The sequence below is a fragment of the Strix uralensis genome, chromosome 1 (genome assembly GCF_047716275.1).
Source record: "Strix uralensis isolate ZFMK-TIS-50842 chromosome 1, bStrUra1, whole genome shotgun sequence".
In the NCBI taxonomy this organism is placed as follows: Eukaryota; Metazoa; Chordata; class Aves; order Strigiformes; family Strigidae; genus Strix; species Strix uralensis.
In genome coordinates, this window is record NC_133972.1 from 38,214,958 (window position 1) to 38,240,156 (window position 25,199).

At 37.6% G+C, this 25,199-nt stretch overlaps 1 protein-coding gene across 3 annotated transcripts in view; it reads right to left on the minus strand.

The window, feature by feature from the left end:
• Nucleotides 1-25,199, minus strand: part of HDAC9 (histone deacetylase 9) — a 490,905-nt gene that overhangs the window by 436,785 nt on the left and 28,921 nt on the right. For 2 of the 3 annotated variants that reach the window (XM_074863233.1, XM_074863213.1), the window contains exon 2: nucleotides 13,988-14,100. In XM_074863233.1, the coding sequence (XP_074719334.1) occupies nucleotides 13,988-14,006 (19 nt within the window). In that variant the 5' untranslated portion in view covers nucleotides 14,007-14,100. Of the gene's footprint in view, nucleotides 1-13,987; nucleotides 14,101-19,497; nucleotides 19,580-25,199 lie in introns of all 3 variants that reach the window. The other variant, XM_074863224.1, reaches the window with a different exon arrangement.

The window sequence follows — 25,199 nt, forward strand, 5'->3', positions numbered from 1 at the left end:
CCAGAAACACTTCCCAGAGGTAAGAAAATATAAAACATAACAAAAGTAATCCAGATACCCGTTTAACAAGCAATTAAAGGAATTTGCTCTTCCAGCCCACATTCACTGAGCTCAGTAATGTAACAGACTTTGAAACTAGTGGCAGCTAAATACCTTAGAATCCCATCAATAGAAATGTTTTAAGCACCATCAAGTACTGACTAGCTGTAAAGTGTTAGTCAACTTTGAAACAAATCTCCATTTCAGCAGCTAGGCATGCACAGCACCAGAGAAGCTGGTCCCAGTTCCCTCGTGACATTGAGGACCAGTGCCAAGCGGAAGGGAGGCTATTTCCCCAGGAAGTTCTTTTAAAAAATTTCTTTTCCTTACTCACACTTTAGACACACTTATTCTCATGCATTCTTATGTTTCTGCATATGCCTTCTCTCCATACCTTTTTTTTTTATGTCCTTGTTCCTTAATCTTTTAAGACAAGTCCAGGTTTACCACTCCCTGCCTCCACAGCTTTTAAGGTCTCCACTATCACATTTTCCCTTTTCTATGTTGCTTTCAAGTCACTGTGTCACTGTCATTCTTCCTAAATCTCCTCTACATGCAGATGCTGGTTTTGTTTCTTTACTCAGCTGACTGGCTGGGGAGTTCCTTACTATTACTGAAAGAACCATACTATTCAATTCCCACATATAGACATATCTGCACCCTGAAGATGGCTACTGCAGTCATTTGTTAGTGTCTCCCTGATAGAGAAATGAATGGTGCCTCCGCAAGTCTATAGGTACTTCTAATCAACTAATCAAAATATTATTTGTCATCTATCACAGAATCCTTGGATGGTAATGGATTAAAGGAGCACTAACAGGAGTAACTTTCCTGCATGCTTTGTGAGGGAGGACAACTAGACCCCTCAAGTGCGTCCCAGGACACGGTGTGGAAGGCATGTTCTAATATACCAGTTTGGAAAGGTAAAACATTGATGAAGTCACAGAAATAACACAGGGGAAAGGTGATGTAGTATTTCATTTAGCAGCACTATGTTTTGAGTTCCCCTCTCTTCTTCTACACTTTACAAAATAGCTGAACAGAAAAGACAAAACACTCGGTGACTATTTCAGGATTTTCCTGTCTTAGCTTACACTTGTGAATTTGTCCACAATAATATTGTCTAGGGCAACTGCTGAACGTTTTGATACAGAAAAAGGATTTTCATCAGGATCTGAGACAGCTTTTGAGTAATATGAGTCCTCTCTGCACCCACAGCAACTACCAAAAGCTGAGTTGGGGATATCTAAACGAGCTGTATTCACTTTAGGTCACTAAAGACATACTTCAAGGCTAGAGGAACAGCTGCAAGCACCTCAGGGGAAGCTGTGAAAGACATCTGATGTCTGTGTTCTTCATGCAGTTTAAAGTGTGTGTGTTGGGCACTGGCCTTTATTACAGGGTACTGCCTCAAAATAGTTCTGTCTCAAAATACAGAGTAGCTGTATTTTTTATACTGGTGTATGCTTTTTTTGCTTTTTGCCTTTTTATTTTCTTTTTTTTTTAAGCAGGGGTTCTGTTATGCTTCTTCCTATTAATGACCTTCTCTAGAAATACAGTGCTGGCATTACTACTGAGACTCAACTCCCTCTGTCCTTAACAAGGAGATCTGGTTAAATGCAGACAGCATATGGGCTGTTATGTTCTAGCAAGACAAAGGTTTGCTAATGCAATTCCCAAGTCAGAGCTGACTATTTTCTGAACTGGTTAACATATCTTTTCCCCCACTCTGATTAGCAAGTGATGCGAGTCACACAACACAGAGCATACACAGTAACTCACAGGTCTCCATACTTACAGAAAACATCTTGTTCCTCTACCACACCCCCGATTAGTAACCCTCCGTGAATTTCCCACTCATGTCAGATCATTCTCCATTACCCAATGTAGAAACAATCAAGAATGACACCAACGTTCAGTTCTGAAAAACCTGTAATCTCATTTCTGCACAGCATGGGTGCAGTCTTAAACAGCAGTACACAGAGGAAGCCCCATCTGAGCAGCTGTCATCAACATCAGTCATGCCACAGCAACGTCCTACAGTCAAGTATTGAGGGGCACAGAACCTGATTAATCCATAATCCAGACACTTGAGAGTGACTATGTCTGCAAACTGAGGGTTATTAAGCAATGAAGAGAGAAATAAACAGTAAGTACTGACATAATTTTACTTTTATACAACAGAAATTTTCCTGTCACTTCCAGGTGGCACCTTAAGAATCTAAGACAAAACTGAAAATATTAAAAGATTTAAAAGTGTGATCTGTGAGAAAAGGTTAAAGAAATGGATTTTTACAATCTAGTAAAGAGAAGACTGGAAAAAAACACTAGCAAACACTATCCTAGGAGAAGAACATTGAACACGGGAGGGAAGAATACAGCATGGCAGTGGTCACTAGTCGTCATGTCTTCAGATCAAACAGCCACTAACTACAATTGGTAACAAAGGGCACGTTGGGCAGGAATTCAGAAATACTAAAATAGCTCAGTGTTTTGTTTTGGCAGAAACTGCCTAAGTGTTAAACCAAAAACTTTAAACTCAAAATATCCCATGTTTAATGGCTGGGAATTTTGTCAAACGGTCTGAGGTTGCCTTCCTTTCTGCCAGAATTCCCAACCAGAGGCAGCACCTGTAGAATACTCAACCCTGGAACAGACATTGAGGTTGACAACAGCGACACCACACATCACAGCCCCAAGAACTACAGTCCTCACCAAAATCAGGCATTACCTCAGGACCCCTGACAGCTGTTCAGCTTTGTTCTAAGAAAAAATTACTTTTTAAAAAAAAGCATTATCTAGGTATTATATGATTTCAAAATCTTCCCCTGCAGTGAGCAACAGTCCAGAATAAGATCTTTTGTGTTAATCTGTTTCAGACCACATTAAACTTTGAAAAAAATTCTCAGAGTTTGTAAGTCTTGCATATCTAAACTGCAATGTTAAACAAATAGATACAACTAGTAGAAATAGAAAGAATAGGAACCTTATGTTTCTAAGTATAGTCACACATGGAAACAGGTCACCAAGGGGGACTATGGAATTCATTGTGCTGTTGGCTTTTAAAACAGGCATTTGTCTAGTCTTTTTAGAGATTATAAATTTTTTCTAAAAGTATGCCCTGAGGCAGGTTCAAACCATGAGTTTCGTTGGTTCAGCAAACTTAGATCCACCCCACAACATGCACATCATCGCCTGAAATCTGCCCCCCCCCCCCCCCAATTTAAAATCATACCTTGAGGTCCCTTTAGACCTTCATTTGCTAAATGCTATAAAGCAGTACTTAATTTCTAGACAAAGATATTACACAGACTATAACATTTCAGAATTTATAATGAAGTTTTGAAATTGTCACCAGCTTCAAAATTAAGGTGCTACAAAATAGTCCTGCTTTTTCTGAGTTACCTAATCTGCAAATTCTAAGTGTTACAATTATCACTGCAGAAACACTTCTTCTGCAGAAACACATCTGGGCTGTTAGAGACAAAATTAGGAGGTGGTGTGTGGGTGGGGAAAAAAGTTGGCAAACACACCTCTTTTAGGGTATTCAATATAACCAACATTCATGCATCTGATCTAATGAATGAAGAAACTAAAAGAAAGGTTTTATTCATGGTGTCTTATTTAACTTCCTGTATAATGTAACATTTCAGAAACAGATCGTTACAAAAAATGTAGATGTTATAAATTCACATAGGAAAATATTAATTGCATGATCTTTCAACAAAGCATATTTCACATCCTTCTAACTGCTTTGTGCTGCACATATCTTAATAAATATACAAGAATGCCCGGCAGACAGATGCTAAAATAACACTTTAAAAATGGTATGCCATATGACAGATGATGTGCCCTCATTGGTGATTTCTTTCAGCTATAATGCTGAAAACCAAAAATGTTTACCGAGCCTTCAAATTCTGCATGGACAGTACTGGGAACTCAACATCTGGAAACCAGAAGTGACCAGTAAAGTGAAGATGTGTGAAGAAGTCCTTAGTATTTCTCTCCAGCTTTACCTAGGGCTAGGTAATCCCACAGTTCTGGAGGCTGACCATGCTTCTCCTGCTCAAGGATCACTCGTGATCATTTCTTTCAGAGGTAGTACATGAGTTAAACACTCTTTTCTCTTCCCTCTTCCTTCCTCACCTTGCCAATACCATTGATTGTGTGGCTATGTAGCAAACCACAGTGAGGAAACAATCCAGGCTAAAAACACTCCTTTTTTTCTTAGGAACGGCAGAGCCTGGATCAGTTCCCAAATCTGTTTCATCCTGTGGCCACACAAATAAATATACCTGACATGAACGAGCAGTCAATGAGAAGAGTGAGAACAACAGTCAGGCAGTCACTAGAACCGCTTATTCTGGCACTGCCATTGAAAAAAGTCATTTCTCAAAATGTGACTTCCCCTGGGTGGCTTTTCGAATCATGCAGTTCAGTCTCCCACCTGCTCCCCTACCCCAGAGGTGACTGTGTCCTGTCTCCTCCCCCCACTAAGACAGACACACAGCAATGAATCTTGACACCAATTCATTTAGTGAGTGATTAAAGTGAAACAGCTATGTGATGAGTAAAACCATTCAGGAGGTGAAGCGAGTTTACAACGATTCAGGGAATGACGAGCATCTTCCATACTATTTGTTTTCAGATGCAAAGAACCCTGCTAATAATGACATCGGAAAAGGATTTTTTGTTGTTGTTTATCTGGACACCATAAAAGCAATCCTCCTAACCAAAATGTGAAGATTGACAGAGACAGAAATTAGATAAGCAACTGACCTGCCAAATAGAATATGGCAATGAAACACCCGGAGAGACTAAACTTTACTTTATAACCTCTGAGAGATATTAATTAGGTCTTTTTGAAAAGCAACACCCCAAACAACATGCTAGACAGTACACTGAGGCAAACAGTATCTGTAGAAGATCAAACAGATTACTGGGTATGCCAAGACTAAGAATGAAATTCAGATGCTGGGGAAGAGGAGGAGAAGGGAAAAAAAAAGGAACATCAAGAGTAGAGGCACTGATCCAGGATTGGTCTCACCCACCAAGGCATTAGGATTTCTCATACTTGGCACAGTCCAAAGAATACTCTATATATGTGACAGTCCAGCTGCATAGGTAGGAAGTTCAAAGATGGCAGTGAGCCCCATCACCCCCTAATAATATAAAAATCTAGGCCCTGGGACATGTGGAATTGGAGCACAGGATAACACATGGCAACTGCTGAAATTAGATGGGGCAGGGACATTTCTTTGGTTGAGCTGCTTCAGATCCTGACTTGATTTGGAATTACTCAATATTTTTGTTCCCAGAGCAAATTTGTATACTTAGGGAAGACTTTACAGGTTATGCTAAAGCGTTTGCATCAGGTGAAGCCAAGCCTTTCTAAGGCAACACAGGATGCTCCCACTGAGTAAGATTCCAGCAAACACAATGACTTTAGGATTACAGGCAGTAAAGTAGTACAAGCAGAGTTGGTTAAGTATTTCCTGGGAGACTTGAATCCAAACTTCTAAGTCTGGAGGCTTTCCAAACTCAGAGTGATGGCAGACTTCTATTCACTAAAAACACATGAATATTTTGTCATGCGTTTAGTGACAATTGAAGCAACTTCTAGGTGGCTGTTGGGATTTATAGCTTATAAGGATGAGCCACATGAGGAATTAGCCCCTCCATCATTATCCAGCATATTCCAATCGTTATTTACCAACACTGTTGAAAAAAGGAGCCCTATTTCTAATCTGAATTTGTCTAGCTTCAGCTTCCAGCCACAAGATATCATTAAATCTTCCTGCTAGGAGTAAGCACCTTATGCACCAGAAATCTTTTGCACGTTGGCACTCATATATATAATAAGAATCATCAATCACATTGTTTCTTAACCTTCAGCAAAGAAAACAGACCAAATAACTGAATTCCTGAAGCTTCTTTCAAATAAGGTATATTTTCCAAACCTTGTATTATTTCTATAAACTCTTCTTCAAAGCTAGTCGCTCTGAAGTGTCACTATCAGAATTGGAACCAGTAGTCCAACAACAGTTTTGTTCACTTAGTCCAAATGAAGACCAAAGGAAAAGTTTTGCTTGACCCTAACTTTTCTGTGTTGAAAAGGAAACTAAGACATATTCATTCCTGACTAATCCAAAGCTTCTCTCTATTCCGTCTGGCCACTTGAAGCAGAAGCATTACTTACTCTCAGCATTCAGCTCCCATGTCATAATGAAGCCTGTGAGCTTTATTAGCTACCACAGGGCACTAGCTTCCCTTTTCATCATTCAGGGTATTTATCATGACTTAGAAGTCATAATCAAACATTCCTGTGTACAGAAGGGTAGTGAAATACTGATAGTGGAGAGCTATCAAGAGAGGACTATGATGCCAGGGCCTTTAGAGCACATGGCCTACAAGGAGAAGCTGAGAAAGCAGACCTCATTTAGTTCCGTGAGAAGATGACTAAGGTTGCGGTTTAAGAGCAGCCTGCAACTACTTGGAGGGGAGTTACAACCATCATGCAGGCATGTTTTTCTCAGCAATGTTAGATGACAGTGAAAGGCTCAATGGCTACAAATTCTAACTTGGAGGCTCAGGCTTCTCACCAGGAAGACAGCATGGTACTCGAGTGAGATGCTCAGGGAAGCTCTGCAAATCTCCAGCCCTCAAGGATTTCAAGACTCATCTAGAGAACATCATACCTAACCTGATCTGGTGTTGGCAATAGCCCTACAGGACCTCTAGAGGTCTCTTCTAATCAATATTCTGTGAGTCTCTTCTTAAGTGCTACATTCTTTGTTACTTTTATTTGATTAAAATGCATATTTTTCAAAATAATTTACTTTATCAAGTGGGATTATATAACCTTATATAACCAAATTTATTCTAGTATAACTGATTTTAGCTTTACCAGAATTAATATTTCTTCTCCTCTAGATAACTGATAAAAATACAAAGTAATGTTAAACTAATAATAAATTCCTACTAGGACAACTTTCAGGGGATAACAATTTTTGCTATGTACAATGCTTTCTGAAACGTGTTAAGCCAGTTTTTATTTCATTTAAGGCTGTAATGATTTTGGATAGTGTTATTTTTAACAGATTGTCACATACCACAGAAGTCTAATTATATTCCTCAACAATTATCTTTATCAAGCAAGCCTTCTATCATCAAAATCATTAACCATTTGTCTGAAAACTTTTCTTAGAACCATGTTAGCTGACATAAGTTATAATACCATATTTTCACTCTATAGAGAATGCAGTCTTCTGATTTGACTTTCCTAAGGCCACTCAAAATATAAACATATATATTTACCTATTTAAAATATATGTATAGCTACTTAAAACACAAAATAACTTTATAGCTAAAAGGCATTAGCTTTACTTTATAGCATTCTTAAATCTGGTTTAGAACATTTAAAAACCCGTTTAGCCAGTTATATTAATATTCTTGTATGCAAGTTACCCATGTCTATGTTTAGCATTACACCTGATGTTTAATATTTAATAAGGTGTTAATAAACACCTGATGTTTAAAATTTGGGTATCAGTGAAGTAAACCTTGTACCTTGTTGTTGTTGTTGTTGCTCTGAGATGCAAAATGAAAAACCTAAGTTCCCCACCAGCTAATAGAGAAGCATTTATTGCCCCTTCCACACTGTTAACACCTTTATGCACACTAAACACCACCACAAATCTACTGCTCAAAAAATAAGACCTGTGCCTTGGCTACACAGACCAACAAAACAGTTATTTTGAAAAACAAATTCCCAGACAAAAGCTTCTGGTGGACAATATTAACAAGGGATTCCTGAAAGGAAAAAGTAATACACTGTAATCTTCAAGCACAGTATCTGTTTGAAGAGATAGGAATTCTTTATGTATTCATAGGTTAAAGTTTGTATGTATATCTCATGTTAAAGCACTGCAAAGTTTCCTCAAAAAAATACTCTCCAGACTCGTTTTCTTCAGTTAACCTGAATCTGCAGAAAGGAGTAACTAATCCCACAACACACTGGCTAGGTGACTTGTGTTGTCATTATTCAGTTAGTTAAAACTTGAAGAGTTAGCACACAAAATGATAGACCTCCACGAACATGCGCAAGTGTAAATGCACAAATGAGAGCAGGACCATGACACTTAAATGCTTTGATTATCAATTTTAATGGTAAATGGTGTAAATTGCTTCTAAGAAGAAAAAAAATCATAAGTAGCAGTTCAATGTATTTAGAAACTTAATTACTAGCAAGTGAGCAAGATGATGCTTTCTTATCTAATGCATGCACAGAGCATTTTATTCATTATTTGGTTGTCTTGTATATTAAATCCCCAGTGGCAGAACACATTTTGAATCCAAATTTTTCATTCATGCTTGTGAATTACTGTGATTTTACCTAGAAACACTTAAACAAGGATATCAGGCCTCAACTATTATGAGAAAAATAGAGAAACAAAAAGAGATTCTATAAACAGCAACTCCTTTTACATTTCATAACGGCAAAACTAAGATTTATATCAGACTGAGGCTATTTTGGACTTTTGTAAGGAGATTCAAGAGGTCAAAATCTGAGCTGCACATCTGAGTCATATTTTGCATTGAAAGTTAAAAAAGCAGGGGGTGCAGTGGGGGAAGAATCCTTCTTTTACACATTTCATTAAGGCTGAGCTTACAGATTTTATTTTCTTCTTTTTTGATATCTTAAAAGAGCTGCAGTACTCTGTCACACATAGATAGATATAGATAACATATCTATTAATCCTGAAAGTTACTGGGCCACATTCAGTGAATTCACCAAATACATCTAATCCAGCCTTTCTGTAAGTGATTTTATTTTTTTTAATCAAAGGAAAAGTTATCACAAAGTCATCACAAGGAACAAATGCATATGATTGCTTCAGTCTACAGTCAGAGGTCCAAAAAACATCCATGCACTCAGCTTCAATGGAACTTAAACACCTGCCAAAACATACCTTTTTCTATATGAAGAAGAGATTTTAGCCTTCTGGTATTTCATTTACTATTTTGTTTTGGACTCAAAGTTATCTTACATCTTTTTACAAAAACACTGATAAAATATATTTTAGAGTAACTACATACACAATCATTCATCAAAATATTCATCTCTTCACGGCATGTACTGCTGGTGCAGAGATGGTTACTGGACTGCAACATAACCTTTCACTGCATCTTAATTTTAAGAGTAGTGGAAATACCATCGTGGAACATTTTCTATACTTAGCCTTTATTAATATAAGGGAAATGATTTATGAAAAAGCAGAGCAAAGCAGAACAAGAAAACAAGGGGAGTCAGTTTTGCAGAGAGGAAGAACAAACTAGGAACTGTCAGAATTCAGCACACTGCTCCTCTCTCTTCCCACTCAGTTTATTAAGAAAAGAAAAATCACCTTCTGATTGATTATAGCAACAGGCAGCTCTTACGAGATACTAAAGACCTGGAAAAATAAGCAATGTTGTTAAAGAGCAGAAAGAAGTTTGAGCAGTGATTTCCAAAATATTATATATCAGACTGGGATTTTAATTCAGTAATTACAGATACATAAAAGAGCTGATTCCACCTAGGTGCAAGTAAACTGTACACATTTTGAACTTGTTCTCTTCAGCAGAAGACACATGTTGGTAAGCTTTTGAAAGCCAGGGACAGTGAAAAGCTCCCTCATCCTAATTGATGACCAGCTTTCCACAGTAGCATTTCCCCTATTTGCAACGTTAAAAGGAAGAAACAGAATAAACTGAATGTGTAGTTTACCACTAGAAGACTGTGATACCAAACACTCCTAATTTAGCAATAATTTGCAGCATCTAGAAACCTGCTGGACAGAGCAGAGTTCCAGGTATCTTCCTTTCTTCATCATCTACTAGTATCATCTATTAATATTACTTGTTCCTCTTCCCTTACAGAAATTATTCTACCCCAAGTGATTCCATGAACAACTTTAGGGGTTTTAGTGTTTCATTTTGTTTTTGTAATAGAACTGATTTCATTTAACTATTCCAGTTTTACTTTTAATTTCAAGGTGAAAAGCAAAACACAAAATCTGAAAGATCTGGGTGACAGGAGAGGCAAAGGGGAGAAGATATGAGATCCCTCTGGACTTATTCCCCTTCTCAGGTTACAAAATGAAAACCTAGGGTCTTCACGCCTCTGTGATCTTTATATTTACTGAAATACTTATAGTTCACCCTTCCCCATAGGTGCTGTTTTTCTTTGAAAAAATCTGGTATTAAATCAACACATGCTTTAAAATTAAGCGATCTCCTGTTCAGAAGAGTAACATCCTTTGCAAGGGTTGGAATCCTTGGAAACCAAGCTGGTAGGCACAGAACAGACACAATCACCAATGACACCACCATGTTAACAGAAGATACATTTCAAAGTATTAGACAGAGACAAATAACTCCAAAATACATCTGTATTAATTCACCACTGGGTATTATTTAGTATTAAAAAAGTCAGTCTCTCTCAAAACAGTAAGTTAACTATTCCCTATAAGAACAAATAAATAATTTTTTTTTTTCTGTTCAATGCTTTTTATGTACACAGATCCGTTCAGAACATGTAATGGCAAAAGGATGCAAACGTTTCCTTGATGATCTTACAATTTATAACAAGCAAAGCAAACAACCAAACATCAGCACCTTCCCCTGTTGGGATTCAGCATTTACTTTATAGCTCTACAGATTAGCAAGAGCCTGATCCCCTAAGGTTCAAACAGTTGAGATCAATTTAATACGTGTTGCTGCAAGTAGATGTTGCTACACTGGAGACCTTTTCATTGCATCATACACAATGTAAGGAAACACTTATGTGCATAGCTGCTGCAAGCAAACCCTACCCAAAAAGGTTCCTCAGATAATATTTGAATAAAACATGCATAATTTTTGCTTGTTCCACATCAGGTCTTTCAAAGGACTTTCTGACAATTTAGGTATGAAGGGAAAGCAATTCTAAAGTAAGTATTTTCTCCACTTAGCATATCACATTGCAAAAATACAGAGAAATTTAGCATAGCACACAATACTTGATGCTTTCGACAGCATTTCAGAATTTTTTCATTGACAGAACAAGCATCCATGAAGTGGGCTGGCCTATACCATTCACCTACAGAGTCGCACTGCTTTACCAGTTTGTCCCTTGCTGGTTTTTTTCTCTTTTTTTAAAGTATACTTATCTTCTGTGAAAACAGCATGTATGAATGTACATACACAAGCTATATATATATATATATATATATATATATATATATATATATATATATATATATATATATATATATATATATATATATATGTGGGCTACATAAATTGTAAAATGAAAAAGTGCATCTACCATTCTGTTGCAACCTACAGCCATGACCTAAAATACTGACATTTACAATATATTACGGAAATTTTCACAGGTCTTATACAAAAGACCCATGGTTTGGTATTCAAATGAGGTAGCATCCTGGTATTACACAATAGAAAAAGTGTTTTTAAATACTGTCTGTATTAAATGGAAATGCTTAAAGTTTCCTGCTTAGAAATTATTTTAAACTGCCCTGACCACTGGCTGTAACTGAATATAGCAACCTATTCCTTGAAGAAGCACAAGATTCTCAGGAGTAAAAAAAGCAAGAGAACAAAAGCCCGTACTCTAACACTATTAGACACATCTCCATCAGGCTTTTGCAATTTAAGCTATGTGCCATAAAAGCAAGAACTGCCTTCCACAGGCTCACCATCACAGGAACAAGCTGCTCATGGCAGCGTCAATCCAATTAATTTCTCCTTTGGAGTACTAGGAATACTTTCTCAACTACTGCAGTGTCTCACAAGTGAAACAAGTACACCTTGGTATCTATTTCTAACCTCAAGTTAGAAGTTGAATCATAGAATAGTTTGGGTTGGAAGGGACCTTTAAAGTTGGATGGAACTGCCCTTCCATCTCTTCATCTCGTAAGGTTCTCCTTCATAAAAACAAACTCCAGGAGAAAGAAAAAGATGCAATGAAAATTGCAACGGGACAAAGACATGCTGGCCACATATGAATAAGTATGCACACTTGAAAAGGACTGGAAAGGTGGAACTCAGTTACTACGGATATAATAAGAAAATTCAGCCATTTTTTTTCTTCTAAAAAATTCTAATAACCAAGTGTTAACTGCTCACAGAAGTGGGAAGCCCTTCCTACCACTCTATTCCCTAACAGTTTATTACAGTGACTGCACTGAAAGCAGAAATTTGAGTGACTATCAAAAGGTGACAGAACACTACACAAAACACATCTCAGACTCCCTCAGTCAGGGGACAGAAGAGAGGCCACAAGGAGACACTCATCCTCCTTTAGTCCACAGCATTGACTTTAAGCAGGATGTGAGACTGAAGTCCAAATAAATCCTGCCTCATTCCCCTTTCACTGAGGAAAAGAAAAAACGAGGATCCCATGGGTGATGTTGCCCTTGAATACTGCAACTGTGTACATGCCACAGGTGTTTTGACATGGCTGGTGAAGCAACTCTGAGTTTTCACAGGCAAACTCTAATGATGGGGGACACTAAGGACTAAATTTAAAGATATTTAGGCACCTAACTCTTACTGAAAGCAATGTTTCTAAAGTGTCTGAATACCTTTACAGGTAATCTGATTATATTGAACGTTCATCCTTTATTGGATTTGGAAAGACAGCAAACATGAATACATATTTACAATCTGTTTCTTCATAGCAATAAGAGTATTGGAAAGTTTACTTTCTTTTTGTGAGAGCCAATTTCATTTTTAGCTATTTCCACAGACTATAATAATGCAAGACAAGAAACATTAGAAAGATACACAATCAGCTGGAGTATCTTGGAATTTGAACCGCACGCTTAGGAAAATACAAGATTATTTTGTATTAGTCACCACTGCGATACAAGACATGCCTATCTGCTGAATGCCCCATCATGCTTTCTGTGGATAATTCACTACATGCACCAAATTGCACTGTAAGAAAAAAGCCGAATATGAAACTAAGCTATGCTTGACTCCATTTAATGTAAAAGCAGTTATTGCCAGTTTTCAACACTACAATCAACAATTCTCAAAAAATCCTCACTGGATTACATTTCTATGAGATAAGGCATCTAGCAGATAAGTACAGCTCACTATTAGAGTGTTTTCCCTGATGCTTTTATAGGCTGTTTGCACAAAACCAACGCAGTCATAAAATAAGCCACCTGTAAAGGGTTATTTTATCAACAATACTAGAAATAGATACGTCAAGTGTGGGTGAACAGAGTGCGAACCATATGGGACGTTACACAGATTTGAATTGGGGACTCTCACTCCTCAAAAGAACTGAAGTCAAGGCATGTTCCATATGCAGCATTCTGTCTTCTTGGAAGTTTGAACATTGGGTACAGCTACTAATAGTTCCCCTTCTATCAGGTGAAGCTGCAGGAACTCATTTTGCAGGCACTGGATAAAGCAGGTTCAGAGACCATTGTTAATTACGCATTCTTAAAGAAGGAAGAGAATGCCCAATGTGGGCAAATATGACCTTAGAGCTAAAAAGAAAAACAATACCATTTGCAGTCTTCCTTTAAATGAAGCAATTGTGCAAAGGCAGAAAATACATTAATGACTAAATACAAATATTAAGAATTATAATGCTTTAAGACGCCTATTCATGTCCAATCATGATTATTCAGTTTCTTAATAAACTCTACAAAAATGTTTTAAGAGCACTGTAGGATTATACTGGCTTTATAATTCAACTGAGATAAGGTATCCCCAAAATAGCCTTTTCTGCCTATATAGCCATTATCCTGTTTTATACCACAGTCATAACTTATGAAGTGCAGCTGGCATATCGGTGACTTGCAAACTCCATTTCATCAACACACAAAATTACTTACATCCTAATACAGGACAGTGTTCTGCAGGAGTGAGGTATAAACAAACTGACCTGGTGTTGTGGAGCTCATTGTTCTTGATGGAATGGTAACTTGTTGACAGTGTAAAGCTAAACTGTGGCAGAAGTTGTCCAGATTTTGAGGTTCTTTCGGAAGTGGGGTGAATCTGAATAAAATAAAGAAGAATAAACACCTTTGACTATATGTTAACAACATACTGCTTTTTGACGATAATTATGTTAAACACACTTAAAGAGAACATATGAAATCTCTCACACTAAAGGTTCTTTATTTCATGTACATTTTTGCTGTAAATTCAAGAGCTGATGACCACTGAAAACAAGACTAAAATTAAAAAATCCTCACGCTTCAGGGCAGTCCAGATTCAGACACAAATTTGCATTACAGCCCATCTATAATCACATAACAATACCAGAATGTAAAGGATGAACAGGCCCTTTCTCTTTCCACTAAAATCACGGAATTATTATATGAACTAGAGATTGAAAAAACTTGAGGAAGAAATAGGTGGATTATATCCTGATGGCTAAGCAGTGGCCAATTCATAGTTTTACTCTTAATGTAGACATTTGCAGTCAGCATTGAAAGATGAATGTGCAGAAAGAGATCTGCATTCAAAACCCTTTCTGGAATAGCTATATCTTCCTTAATCTCCAATGTTTACACAGTTCATGAACAGAATTTGTTGAAATAATTAGCATAGTTGAATGGCTCTCTCACAACCAGCTAATGACATCTCTGACACCACGGAGATAGCTGCTAATAGCATGGGCTGCTCAGGAGTAGGGCAAGGAAGATTCTACAGTTTGGCTGAATCCTTTCACAGTCCTGTGGCATTCTCAGTTCAATGCAGAAGCAGAGGCAAAAATGTTCCCCTAATACTCCCATCTGCTGAAAGTTTAAAGCTGCAGAGAAGAGGCTTTCAGGGAACTAAAATATATTTTCATTCAAGCATGATATAAACAGCATAATGGGAGAGAGAAGGTTGTAGTGCATTACAACGACTGTGACTATCCTATTCAGCCACTGCTCCTGAAACATCTAAGTAGTCAAAGATATTCTTAGTGCTGAATATTTTAGCAGCTTTTGTCACTTTTTTTAAAACACCAACTGCACATTTAGTTTCAAGCTGAGCTCAGCCAAATTTCAGATAGTAAATTACATTTTAACCAAGTATAATCATTTAAGTTTAGCATCATTATGATTCAAGAAAGGGGAATCACACATTTAGATAAGTAACTTCTGCTTTTATGCCCACTAAATTAGCCTGCTTGAACAGGTATGATATTTGGACACAGCCAGTACTCCAGCAGACAGCATCTGTAAAACCAAAATTCATGATACCTCATGAAAATCCTAATTACTGTCCCTTGCTGACCTCATGCATCAAATTTCATCAAATATCAGATGGAATTGCTATTAAACTGAACAGCCTCTACTGTTAATCTAAAGCAAAACCTCTGTTTGGACACATCTTTACCCTGACTGAGGCAGGCAAGTTACCTCCCTGTATTGCTCCAAGATTCACCAATATAAGTACAACTAATGCACAATTCAGGCTAAATGACTTTTAAGATTTTACTTCATTTCAGAGAGCTCATTATTATCATCTCAGCAGCTACACAGATCATGAAGAACATTTTTCAGTGAATCCAACATCCATTCATTCAGTATCCGGTCTCAGCTGTGACTATGCAATATCGCACAGAAAGTGAAGAAATGGATATTAATGCTTAACTATGGACTTTACTAGAGTGAATTTTCAGTAGAGATTTAAATTAAACGTAACAAAATTCTAGGCATTAGCATGTGACAATATTCTAAGGAAAACACTTATGATCACCATAGCTAAAACTATCATTCTGTCTAATTTCACTTCATGTAGACCCTCCCATCTACGTAGATATCTGAAGCTAGTATGACCAGAGAACATGCAGTCAGTTCAGACTGCATGCTCAAATGGCTAAGCTTTCACCTCACAAACAAATCTTCCCTTTTTTCCCCTGATAAAGATGATTGCAAGTAATTGGGATAGTTGTGTGGGAGAGAGAGAGAGAGATCAGTGGATATGACTGGCATGCTCCTGTCAGTGCAAATACTGACATTCCACACTCCATCAAAACAATTGTCCCACCAGTCCTGAACTACTGGGTTACAGATACAGCTTTGCTGAAACTCAGCTGCTTCACAGCTCTTCCATGCTTTTCTGGAGCAAGGAACACTTAACCTTGGAGGAGGATCAGGTTAATGAAAACTTAAACAAGCTAGACATACACAAGTCCATGTGACCTGATAGGGGGGATGCTCCTATGAGTGCTGAGGGAGCTGGACAGTATCACTGCAAGGCCACTCTCAGATTACCTTTCAAAGGTCATGACCATCAAGGGAGGTTCACAAAGACTGTAAGAAAGCAAATGTTACTCCTGTCTTCAGGAAGGACAAGAAGGAGAATATGAAGAACTACAGGACAGTCAGTCTCACCTTAATTTCTAGGAAGGCAATTCAGCAAATAATCCTGGAAACAATTTCCAAGCCTGTGAAGTACAGGAAGGTGATAGAAAATAGTCAGCATATATTTATGAGGGAGAATCATGCTTGACCAACCCAACAGCCTTCTACAATGAAATAACTAGCAACACGGATGAGGAGACAGGAGGGAATGTTGTTTATCTTGACTTTATCAAGACTTTCAGCACTGTCTTCCATAACATCCTCACAGACAAATTGTGAAATACAGATAGATAGGTGGACAGTGGGGTGGCTGAAAAATGGCTGAGCTGCCAGGCTCAAAGGGTTGTAAGCTGAAGCTCAAAGTCCAGCTGGGGACCAGTCACTTTAATGGAGCACCCAGGGGTCCATATTGTTGCCAGTACTGCTTTTCATTAAGGACCTGGCTGATGGTACAGAATATATCCTCGGCAATTCTACAAATGATTCAAAATTGGGAAGAGTGTTTGACAGAGCAGAAGGTTGTGCTGTCATTCAGAGAGACTTCAATGGGCTAGAAAAAATGGGGCTACTGAATGTATGTGGCAAGGTTGGGAGGGTGGAGGGGTGGCACTGCAAAGGTAGCCTCTGTGGGAGAAGGTAAAGGTCTGCCATGTGCCAGTCACAGGTGGTCCAGCCGGCCCTGCAACAGTCCCACCGCAGACCAAAGCTTATTAGCCCATCACCAAAGTTTGTGGAGCCTCTGTGAAAACATATTTAAGGGCAGAAAACACTAGACAGGGAGAGGAGAAGGCAAAGGAAAAGTAAGAAACAGAAAGAATATAAAGGTCAGAGGAAAAGGAGGTTCTCCCTCACAGAGCAGCTAGGTAAAGAGTAGTGAAGAAGACAGAGCCAGACTCTTCTCAGTGATGCCTAGTGGCAGAAAAATAGGCAATGTGCACAAACTGAAATATGGCAAATTCCATTTAAACATTAGAAGGCACTTTTTCACTGCTATCGAGGCCAAACATCTCAGGAACAGGTTCCCCAAAAAGTTTGTTGAGTCTCCGTCCTTGGAGACTGTACACCATCTTGGCAACCTGCTGTAGTTGACCCAGTCTTGAAGAGGAGCGTGGACTAGGTTATCTCCAGAGGTCCCTTCCAACCTCAGCTATTCTCTGATTACATGACATGGAAGTTAAGGATTTTTCCCTTTCAAGATCACCATAGACAGCACTGAATATTCATTGTTGTTAAACCTACTGAGAATAACTCCTGTATAAGAAAGCATTCTGCTGGGATCCCCATAAAAAGATTTCTGTTAAGGAATTTTGTAAATTCAACTGCACTAGTAGTCTTATATTTTATGAAGTGGCAGTTGGCATCCTGCCTGATACTCTATTTTCATATATTTCTTGTAAATGCAAAGCTTTCTCTAAGCTGAATGTTGTTGTTCAGGTTCAGTTTTAACAACTCCTTGAAAATATGATACAAGGCTCATATTGTCAAAGCTCACATTTAGAACCATGAAAAATTCCACATCACCATATACAGAATTATATTCACAACAGAGACACTCTCATTCAAATACACTTCCACTGACAAGCTGACATGCTTCATTTCTTTCCTTTTACTGAAGGAATGTCATAGTGTAAATTACAGTGCCACATATTTTTTAATGTTAGCAGTGAACCAAAGGAAAAAAGCATAATGCTGGCCACAGTACATTATAATTTCATGTGGGGTACTACAGTGCTTGGGAGATGCATTTGTACTCCACCTCCACCCACAAAAATCAGCACGCAGTTCCTGATCAGTCAAATCTTGACGATACTAAAGTACAGCAAGTGGCTCCAGGATTTAGTATAGACTACGTGCACTTCCTAAGGCATTCCATTTTAACTGGAAAATCCTACCTTCAGATATATCACTGGAGGTGATGCTACACTGTGGTGACTTGCATTTGCTCACCCAGGAACAACAAACATTCTCCTTTATTTTCAAAGGGAATTCAATAGTTCATGTGCTCCAAGAATTGATGCATCTTTGAAACTGCTACAGAGCAGTGCAAGATGCAATGTAGGTCTTCATGCCCACTGGCCACCATAAAGCTTACATTTCTCATTACTATAAATAGGTACAACATCTTCAAACACAAGTAAGCATTTCAAGTTAATACCATTCTCTTAAACTGTCATCTCTCACTGTGCTGTCCCAAGACTATATTCACTGACTACCTTTTTTTCTATCCTGTGCCTATACTTCAAAATTCTTTTGGGAACTGAGTTTCTGAACTAGGATGCAATGAGTACAAATTAACAGAATTCAGATAAAACAGATATTTCTACTTCTATTTCCCTCTTTCCTAAGATGAATTTTTCATGAGAACTTCTGAAATTAATCCATAGGCACACGTTTTTCAAAACTACATCCTGGAGGTATCTTCCAGATCTTTCTCTTCCAGGAGGATTTTCTACCCAACTCTAAAATGTATAAAGGGGGTTATAAAATCATTATGCAAAGATTTTGCAGATAAAAATATAGAATGATACACTTCATTAAATTCTGAACATGACAGATTGGCACCCCTAATAACATATCTAGTCAATTCTCTGCTGCACACATTGTTTTAAAACAGCTTTCAGTTACTTAAACAAAATTGTTGTTTGGAATTGAGATGAAAATGCTGGAGGCCATTCACCTCAAGAAAGGCACAGTAATCACTTTTCCTTAAAATGGCTTGTGTGTTAAAAAACTAAGCATTTAAAACAGCTGTCAGAAGTGGTACAAATTCTGTTGTCCAACAAGCAGTTTAGCAAAAAGCAGAATTAAAAGAAATCTGAAAGGCTAAAAAAATAAAAATACGACAAAGCAACAACAATTGTTCTCTACAGGACATGAAAAATGTGATGGTTAAAAAGGAGTATGTCTTTCAAAGGAAAGATATTTTACCAAAAAAAAAAAAAAATCTTTAATCGGTATTCATACTGTATATAATGAAAATCAGATTCAAAAAAATAGATCAAGCTATTGACCTTAAAAACAATAATACAGGACAACATAAAGACTGGAAGACAAATTACAGTGAACTTTTACTAAAGTGAATTTCACCCACGTAAGCCAAATCCAGAGTGTCAAATCCAACTCTTCTAACCTTATATGAACCTTCAAAATCTGATTAGGAAGAGAACTGGCATCTGGAAAAGGAGAAAAATAAGATCACACATGTTAAGAAATGGTAATGTGAATTCTAAACACAAAGGACTTAGACATCAGCTCAAAGAGCAAATGGCTATATGTTCTTTTATTCCACTTCTATTATATTTTGTTTACAAATGTAAAGTAAGAGTAAGCTAGACTACACCCAGAACATTAGGCTGCATAATGCTTTTATTATACAGTGACCTTTATATGCAAGTACAGTGCAGGTTTACTAGCAGCATTATCAAAGTCTACTCCAAATAGATATTGGGGTACGTAACTGCTTTCAGTGAGAATTTAGCAGTTCCACAGCAAAGCCTTCAGTATCCAGAGCTCAGTGCAGAATTAAGTATTTTACAAGAAGGTATTCAGGAATCTTATTTTTAATTAGGTATCTACTTTAAAACTTTTTGAAGTCTATAATAATTTTGCAGTACATATCTTCGAAGGTTTGGTATTAAAGAACTACACTAGCAGCAAATTCTGGACTGTCATACTCCTTACACTTCCCCACCAAAGTAATTTTTGACGCAGTGCCTAACAGAAAAGTGTATCTTACAGAGTCTGTAAGGAATCCTGAACTATACAACTATTTTTTTTTTTAACTTTTCCAATTACTCACATACAATATTAAGCAGTTTTATACCTCACACACATTGTGAGCATACTGTTGCAAGTGGGAAGGCTCAGACTTCTGTCCAGTAAGACAAATCCACCTTTCTGAAGCTCTCTTAAGCAATCAAAAGAGCCATACAGCACTTTGGTCAATCTCTTTTGCACTCAACATCTACTACAGAGATGAAGCAAACAAGATTTCTAAAACAAAAGATGAGATGATGCCTTCCATCAAAAATGAGTCTTAGGCCTCAATCATCAGGATTAAGTAATGTGCTGCTAAGCAGCTGGCTGGACTTCTGCTATGCCAACTACAATAAATTGGGCCAAGCTTCTGCTCCGTTTCCCAGTGAAGCCAGTTGGAAATACGATCTAGCTAAAAACAATCTTTTTTTTCAGCCTCATCAGGTTTTTGAACTTGTTCACTACACAGCTGCAGAAATACTTCTGCTGCAGTTTAAGTTGTCCTGTCTCCCTCCTCCACACTAGTCCCTTGGCTGGGCCAAGAGGAGTGCACATTAAGCTGTGCCCTCACCGAGTATAGCTGAGGTACAAGATTCATCCTGCATCCAGTACTACCAGGCAGTAGCACGGACTTCACCAGGTGAGGGACTGGCCTGTATGATGCTTTCACAGCAGAAATAGAAAATACAAGACAGGCTAGCCTCTTTATGTCCATATTGATTTTTTTTTTTTTTAATTATGTTGGATTTTAATCAGCATTGCTTAAAAACTTTTCAGAAACAAAAAGAACTTCTGCTAGGGAAAAACAAATCATAAATTAGGACATCACTGAAGCACAAATTTGACTTCTATCACTTCTGCTACATGAAGCATTGTAAAACATAACTACTACCTAGACTGATCAACGTATGCAGGCACTTCCAGAGAGGAAGAGTTCTCTCCTGCATTCCCAGAGTCCTGCCAATGGACTCTGCTAGAGCCAGGGAAACATAATGGACTTCTTACATTCTTCACAGCCTGATAAAAAGAGGAATGGAAGTATCAGAAATTAACGCTTCTCTATGCCCTAAGGGTAGCTCACAAGGAAAGATGCTACTTCTAAACTGAAGTTTGGTGGCTAACAACAACAACAAATACTATCAGACCCCTGAAGAAATCCAGTTAAACATAAGGAGAGAAACAACCAAACAAAAACCTTCCCTGGAACAGGTTGCCCAGCATGGCTGTGTAGTCAAAACCCAAGTGGACGGGGCCTTGACCAGCCCACTCTAGCTGACTGTGCTTTGTGCATTGGGATTGAATTGGACAATCTCTAGCCTCAGCCATCCTGCTCCAGGACACATGAAGAACAGCCCTTATGTAGGTCAAAAGTGGATATAGTACTCTCCCCACACAAACGGGCATGGAGAAACTTCTACTAGATGAATATAAATGAGGGCAGGCATCTGTCTCTTGCGAATTTTTCTTTTTCTCAAAAAACTGGACAAAGTGAACCACTACAAGAAATTACAGAACCCAGATTATTTTGAAGAAAATCTCAAATTCTAAGTTTCTTTTATTTTGCCTCTCTTTCCCAGCAATTCATGGGAAGCAAGCCTCAGAGAACTCAAGCACCTAATTTAGAAATGCTTGCTAAATTCTTAAATTTGCCTCTGAAAAATTTAAGCAGTCTTCTATGGAGAGCAAAGGCCAGTTTAAATGGCAGCAGGAGTACAAGGAGGGAAGGGAGGGAAGATGATGGACTGTTTACATATGCATACACATAGCATGGAAACCCACCACTCCAACACACATTCTTAATAAATGGTCTTACACATGAAGAAAAAAGTAAACATGTAAACTTTTACTATTCATGTCATTAAAACATGACTTTTCCCATGGGTTCAGGTAACCCAACCTAGTTCAGAGCACCAGAACAAGAAACAATCTTTCAAAGAACAAGGAATAGACAGTAAATAGAGCACTTCTGAAACCCTTTGAGCCTATAATATGTAGTCCACAGTATTTCAGCTTTGGTTTATATTTGTCTTTTCGCCAGCTGAAAACTAAATTTCTCTCAATCAATCCCCCTCCTTTTTTCTTAAACTGAATCCAATTTCAGCTGCTAATGAACCTTGTTGCACAGTGTGGTAAGTAACATATAGCTATAAATAAAGAACTTTAGACAGTGACACAATTTTCCCCTATTCCTTATTTACTTTTCCTAAAAAGGACAGCATAACAACTAGTTTATTATGTTTTAAATTTAATCGTAGATGCACAGCACCTGAATATTTATGGCAGGGGGACTTTGTAATTAGAATGTATCAGAACATCAAAGCTCCATAGAGAAACGCACTTATGCATTTCTGCAACATCATACTTATTTAGAATAACAGAATGCATCTCATGAAACAACAAGAATTATTAGCCTCCCTATGGGAGTCCATCTGTCTTAGACTCTACAGAAAGACTACTTATCTAGAAGAGAAAGCCTCCAAAGGGAATCTCAGATGGCTGACCTGCATTCTGAACTGCCCTCTGAAGGAAACCGTCTTGCTCTCCTTCTCAGCTCTTAAAGGAAGCATGAGGGTATGTGCAGGTTAAGTTACAAGGGGAAAAAAAATAAAATAAATTTTTAAAAGAGCAGCTTCATGTATAAATTTTCTCAGATGTTATAAAAATTTTATTTGGAACCACCGAAAATTTACTTTCAGTTTGATTGTTTGGATTCATTTCCCTTAGACATATTGCAATAAAATTTTTCTGGTTTTAAGATAAAAGGACATTCTCTCCCTCGCTGAGGCCTTCCTCTGTATGTAACAGTGAAACACTTTGATATGATCATAAACACTTGGGATTATCACCACTGCCTTCACAAAGGCTAGAGTGAAGTTACAACTAAATACCCTTGAAAAATCCAAATTCATTTTAGATATGTTTATATATAGATATTAGCACAGATAATTACATGCAGCAGAACCTGATTTGCAAACAGTTCATATTTTTAGAGTACAATATGTCTCTGTAAGCTTTGCTTTGACACTTGGTTTGGATGAATCCAGACAAACCTCAAGGTGAATCATCATAATATTCTACTGCTTTTCAGCCCTTCCACAGAGGTTACAAAGCCATCCATGGTTTCTCCAGAACCACTGTTGCTACTACCATTAAATCACGACGTAGATGTCCCATCCAGGATTCAAACCACTTAGTAAGACATTCAGTACTCTTATTTAATAGACCTTTAAAAGTTATTAAAACCTTTATGAAATGTCAAGAGATGGAAAAGAGCTCTTCCACCATTCCTTAATGGTCTTGAATTAGTATATTCATGTGAACTGTGGAACACAGGTCTCAAACATAACCTTCTGACATTTCATTGTGTACTGACTTCCCCCCTAAAAAAACAGTATCCAGTCTCAGATGCATTCCTTTAGTGATACAGGCATATTCAAAAAGCTGTAGCAGTGTTACTTCATTTACAGTTAAATTATTGTCCTCTTCTATACATACATGTATTTCCAGTTTTGAGAAAGTCTAAGCCACTTATGATACAGGATATCATTTTAGAAAAAAAAAAAATTAAATGGTTTCTGAATTTTATCGCTTATTAGCCTCAAAATATTAACTCAAGAAATGAGCATATGAAAAAAATACATAGCAGAGAACTTCAAATCCACAGGCATATTTAGATCTTTGGTCATTTGGACTGCCACTAGACAGCAAATTTTCCAGAAAAATAAATATGACACAGGAGTAAGGCATGCAAAATACAAACTCATGACAACTTCATTGTAAGTCAAGAGTCCCAAAAATACAAAGAGCAGCATCTACAAATAGGTAAAACACAAGCCAAGAACCATGGTAATCACCTACAGAAAGCAGTCAGCTGTTTCCATTACTTCGCACACAGAGGCCCTGGGTGAGAACAAGACCATCTTGTGTTTATGTAGCACCTAAAGGAGTTCCTCCTGCAAGGAACTTGGAACCTGTGCCAGCGAACCAGGCAGAGGGGGACAACAGGGCTTAATACAGGCACCAAGCACAATGATGAGTGGCGACTGACACCTTTACTCTAAGATCTTTATAAAATGATAAAGTCAGATTAAGGAGAGAAACAACACAGGAGAGGGGCTATAGGTACATAAAAGTTGTAAGCAAATTTAGCAGGAAGTAGAGGCAACCTCTACACAGAATTTTTTCATAGTTGTGATGCACTGTATGAGATGTTGCCCAATGTTATTTCATGCATTAAAAGTAGCCAAGATGAGTCAAAATTTTCCATTTAAATCTATGATGGAAAAGTGGGTTTATCTGCTTGGCAGCAAAAGGATTTTTATTGGTTTTACCATAAAAATCTTTCAGCCTTTGTTGCTTAATTAACAGCCAAGTATTTTTCTTTTAATTGAAAACAAGTTTCAGTCAAATTTTCCTCAGGAAAAGCATAGGGATGGACAGAGAACATAAGCTGAGTTTTTGTATATAAACTTACCATGAAAAACCAAAAATTGTATTTGATGACATTAAATTTTATCACAGGTTGGACAAATTTTTTTTTTACACTAGCTTCTACATATATTAGGCTTCAATTTTGGCTTTTCAATGCCTAAAGAACTATTACCACAGAGGCTTTAATTGTTTAAGCAGGTTGTTCGATGAGTAAGAAATTTTGTAGAGCTCGTATTACACAAATATATACCTTTAACTAAGGCTGATGCTTTGAACAACATTTACATTGTATGTCCTTTGATGGTGGATTTCTTTACCGTAGATCTTTACCGGTCTTCAGAAGACAAGTTTAGGATTAAAACTGACATTTGTTAAGAGTACGGTTCACCAGGGACTAAATGATACATGGAAGTTTGATTAATACTTTGGCATTTTCAGCAATGGAATACAAACAAAGAAAACACACTTCCTGCATCAGGCAGTTAAACCAGATCGCAGGTAGAAATCTCAAATTTATTTTCATGTGCAATTAGTTTCCTGTGATTTCACCAATGTCACTGGGGAAAAAAAAATAAATGTTCTCTTTGATAATTTTTAAGTTAGCAT